The sequence below is a fragment of the Galeopterus variegatus genome, unplaced genomic scaffold (genome assembly GCF_000696425.1).
Source record: "Galeopterus variegatus unplaced genomic scaffold, G_variegatus-3.0.2 Scaffold2406, whole genome shotgun sequence".
Taxonomy (NCBI): domain Eukaryota; kingdom Metazoa; phylum Chordata; class Mammalia; order Dermoptera; family Cynocephalidae; genus Galeopterus; species Galeopterus variegatus.
In genome coordinates this window covers 173,042-176,125 of record NW_007728517.1, presented here as the reverse complement: position 1 = coordinate 176,125, position 3,084 = coordinate 173,042, and the positions used below count along the sequence as shown (strand labels likewise).

Below are 3,084 nucleotides of genomic sequence, written 5' to 3'. Positions count from 1 at the left end.
TCCCAGATCCTGGCTCAGAACCTGCACGGAGCAGGTGCAACAAACTGGGGTTGAATGAAGGAGAAAAGGAGGAGCCAGAAGGTTGGTCCTGCTGGTCTCTGCTTTTTTGGACCATGTGGGCTTTCGGGCTCTCTGTGAGCCTGACCTCTGGCCTAAGTTAGAGGCCACTCTGGGGTGAGCCCTGCACATTACCCCTCACCCTGGACCCTGGGTCCTGAAGCCTTAGACCACGCAGGTCCAGTCAGACTCCAACTTCTAAATTGATCCTCTTGAGGTCGATTCTTGTTTGTTCTTCCTGCAGTGTTGTAACAATTAAGTTTCAGGCAGGGGTCAGGCCCCTGGGCTCGATCCACTCAGCTTGCCTGCACAATTGAAATCCCTGAGCCCATCCTGGCTAGTTTTCTCATTAAGAAGATCGGACTGGATTGATCCATTAGATCGATGGCTGGACATCAGCCGGCAGGAAGCCTATCCGATGAGCTTGGATGATCAGCTCAACAGTGAGGTCCCCTGCCAAGCTGGAGTGGGTACCCAGCCCTCTGGGGTAGGGGTTGGGGAGTCAGAGGAGTGTCAGGAACCTCACCTGGCTGGACTTTGGTGAGGAGGCATCAGTGTTCCCAGGGTGTGACTACCAGGCAAAGAGCCCCAGCCCCATGCTCTGGGGAGCTAGGCTGGGATTTCCAAAAGCAGCTGGTGGGAGAGAAGCTTCATCTGGTGCTTGCAAAGATTTGAGACTGCTTCCCAGCTGGCCAGTCCATAATTACCTCCTCCACCATCATCAACACCACCACGGCCAGGGTTGGACCCGCCCCTCCCTTAGCTGGCAGTATATGTGTGATGAGAAATTTGGTTGTTACAGAAGCTAACAGCAGTGTCCCGGGGCGCTCTTCCTGTTTCACCAGGAGCAATCTGGTTACAAGGCTGGGAAGGGAAGGGTATGGGTACGCCATGTCCCAGTGTGGGTTTCATGGACCCTGGCTGCATAAAATGGTGACGGGTGTAAGGGATGGCTCAGGGACTTATATTCAAATAGGTTTGGAAATGCCAGGGTAAATGCACGGCAGCACATTCATTTCCTGCAGGACTTGATGGGCTAATACATATCACAAGTCTGAAAAGGAGGATGGAGGTGCAGCGTTGGACCACAGAAGCCTTTCTCTGGGATATGTTGTACAAATACATTGAGGGACTGCCAGGAGGGGCCAGTGTGTCCTACATTCAGGGGCATATTCGTCCCAAGAGGAAGTGCGTTCAGTTTGCCAGAGTGCATTGAAGCCAGGGGGGTGGCAGAAAGGGAGCCATCAAGGAGAGGGAAGAAGAAGGTGCTCAGGTCCCCCGGTCGCACTCCCACAGGCTGCAGTGCCAGCAGCGCCCCACAGGTGGGTGACAGCAGCCTCTCCGCCTCTGCCTGCTCTCCCCAGCCCGCCTGGGCCAGCCCAGCCCTCCTGGCCAGTTCGTGTCCTCACTGCCCCTTTCTTCTTCTTTCCACAGGCTACCTGACGGTCAGCATTGAGCCTCTGCCCCCTGTCGTGGCTGGGGATGCCGTGACCTTGAAGTGTAACTTCAAGACGGATGGTCGCATGCGCGAGATCGTGTGGTACCGGGTAAGTCTCCACCACTGCCCCTCCATGCCCACGGCCAGGGCGTCTGGACACCCTTACAGGCTTGGCTGTGTCCTCAGTGCTGACCCAGCCCTGAGCTGTCCTGTGCCCTCTGCCAGCCCCCCATCCTCTGCTGACCGCTCAATGCCACCTTCTCTTCCACTCTTGGGATCTGTCTTGTTCTGACCCCCTTTGTGCCCTTGATAGGCCCCTACTCTCATGAAACCCCATTAGTACCAGAGCACAAGTTACTGAGAACACCGTGGGCCCTGCTTGCGGTGTAGCAACTGAGGAATGTCCAGTGACAGAATTTTAGGCGTGAGGGTTTTGCTAACATTTTTAGTAGAGGTTATAGAAAAATGGGAAAGCTTCCTGCCTTCTTTAAAATCAAATTACAGAGATAGTCTGCCACCTAATCCGACCATACATAGGGCTGGTCCTGGTGTCTGGCACCGTAAGTTTAGCTCTGAGAAGGGAAGTTTTTAGAGATGAGGCAGTGCCCACCTGTCCAGGACCCCGGTGTTGGTAGCAGGAAGAACAGCTTTGGGTCTTGGGCCCAAGTGGCCTTTTCCACCTCTAATAGAAATCTTGTGTCTAGATGGGGCATCCCAGATTGGTTTCTCTTTGCCACAGAGGAGTCGGGGCTGGACTCAGGACAAGGTCAGTGGTTCTGACACTCGCCTTGCACAGAGCAAGACACCACACAGAACTCCCCTTCCATGATCTAAAACGGGGGTTGGCAAAATTTCTCAGTGAAATCCCAATACTAAATATTTTCCTCTCTGCTGACCCTGTAGTCTCTGTTGCAATACTCAGCTCTGCTGTTGGGCTGAATGTAGAAAGGGCACGGCCACATTCTGATAAAACTTTACACCAAAACGTGAATTTGGTATGATTTTCACGTGTCATAAAATCATCTTCTTTTCACTTTTGTCCAACTATTTAAAAAGGTAAAAACTATTCTTAGCTCACAGGCTGCATGAAAACAGGTCATAGGCTGATTTAGTTCATGGGATTTAGTTTGCAAACCCATGATCGGAAACTGCACTTTTCTAATCTTTGTCAGCTGCCTCGCCCTGTCTTCAGATGAAATCTGTGGTAACACAGTGGAGTGGAGCTGCTCTGGATGGAGCAGACGGAGCTCAGAGAGAGGAGGGAGTAGAAGGTGGTGGTGGGCACAGCTGGTGGTCTCGAATCTGGAGCTGGCATCTCTGCTCCTTGAGGCTGCCACCCACCACATCCCCTCACAGTGCATGAAACTCAGGGCTGGAAGGGCACATGCACCATGCGTGGCCTTGGCTCAGAGCTCTTCTCCGCAACCTTCTGGCTCTTGGTCAAGTCTTTTGGCATCTCTGCTCCTTGAGGCTGCCACCCACCACATCCCCTCACAGTGCATGAAACTCAGGGCTGGAAGGGCACATACACCATGCGTGGCCTTGGCTCAGAGCTCTTCTCCGCAACCTTCTGGCTCTTGGTCAAGTCT

General features: G+C 53.2%; 1 protein-coding gene across 1 annotated transcript in view; it reads left to right on the top strand.

Annotated features, from left to right (window-relative positions):
- Positions 1-475: 475 nt before the first annotated feature.
- Positions 476-3,084, top strand: part of IGSF21 (immunoglobin superfamily, member 21) — a 165,173-nt gene continuing 162,564 nt past the window's right edge. The window contains exons 1-2 of the mRNA XM_008581618.1: positions 476-544; positions 1,422-1,604. Coding sequence (XP_008579840.1) covers positions 476-544; positions 1,422-1,604 — 252 coding nt within the window. The remainder of the gene's footprint in view (positions 545-1,421; positions 1,605-3,084) is intronic.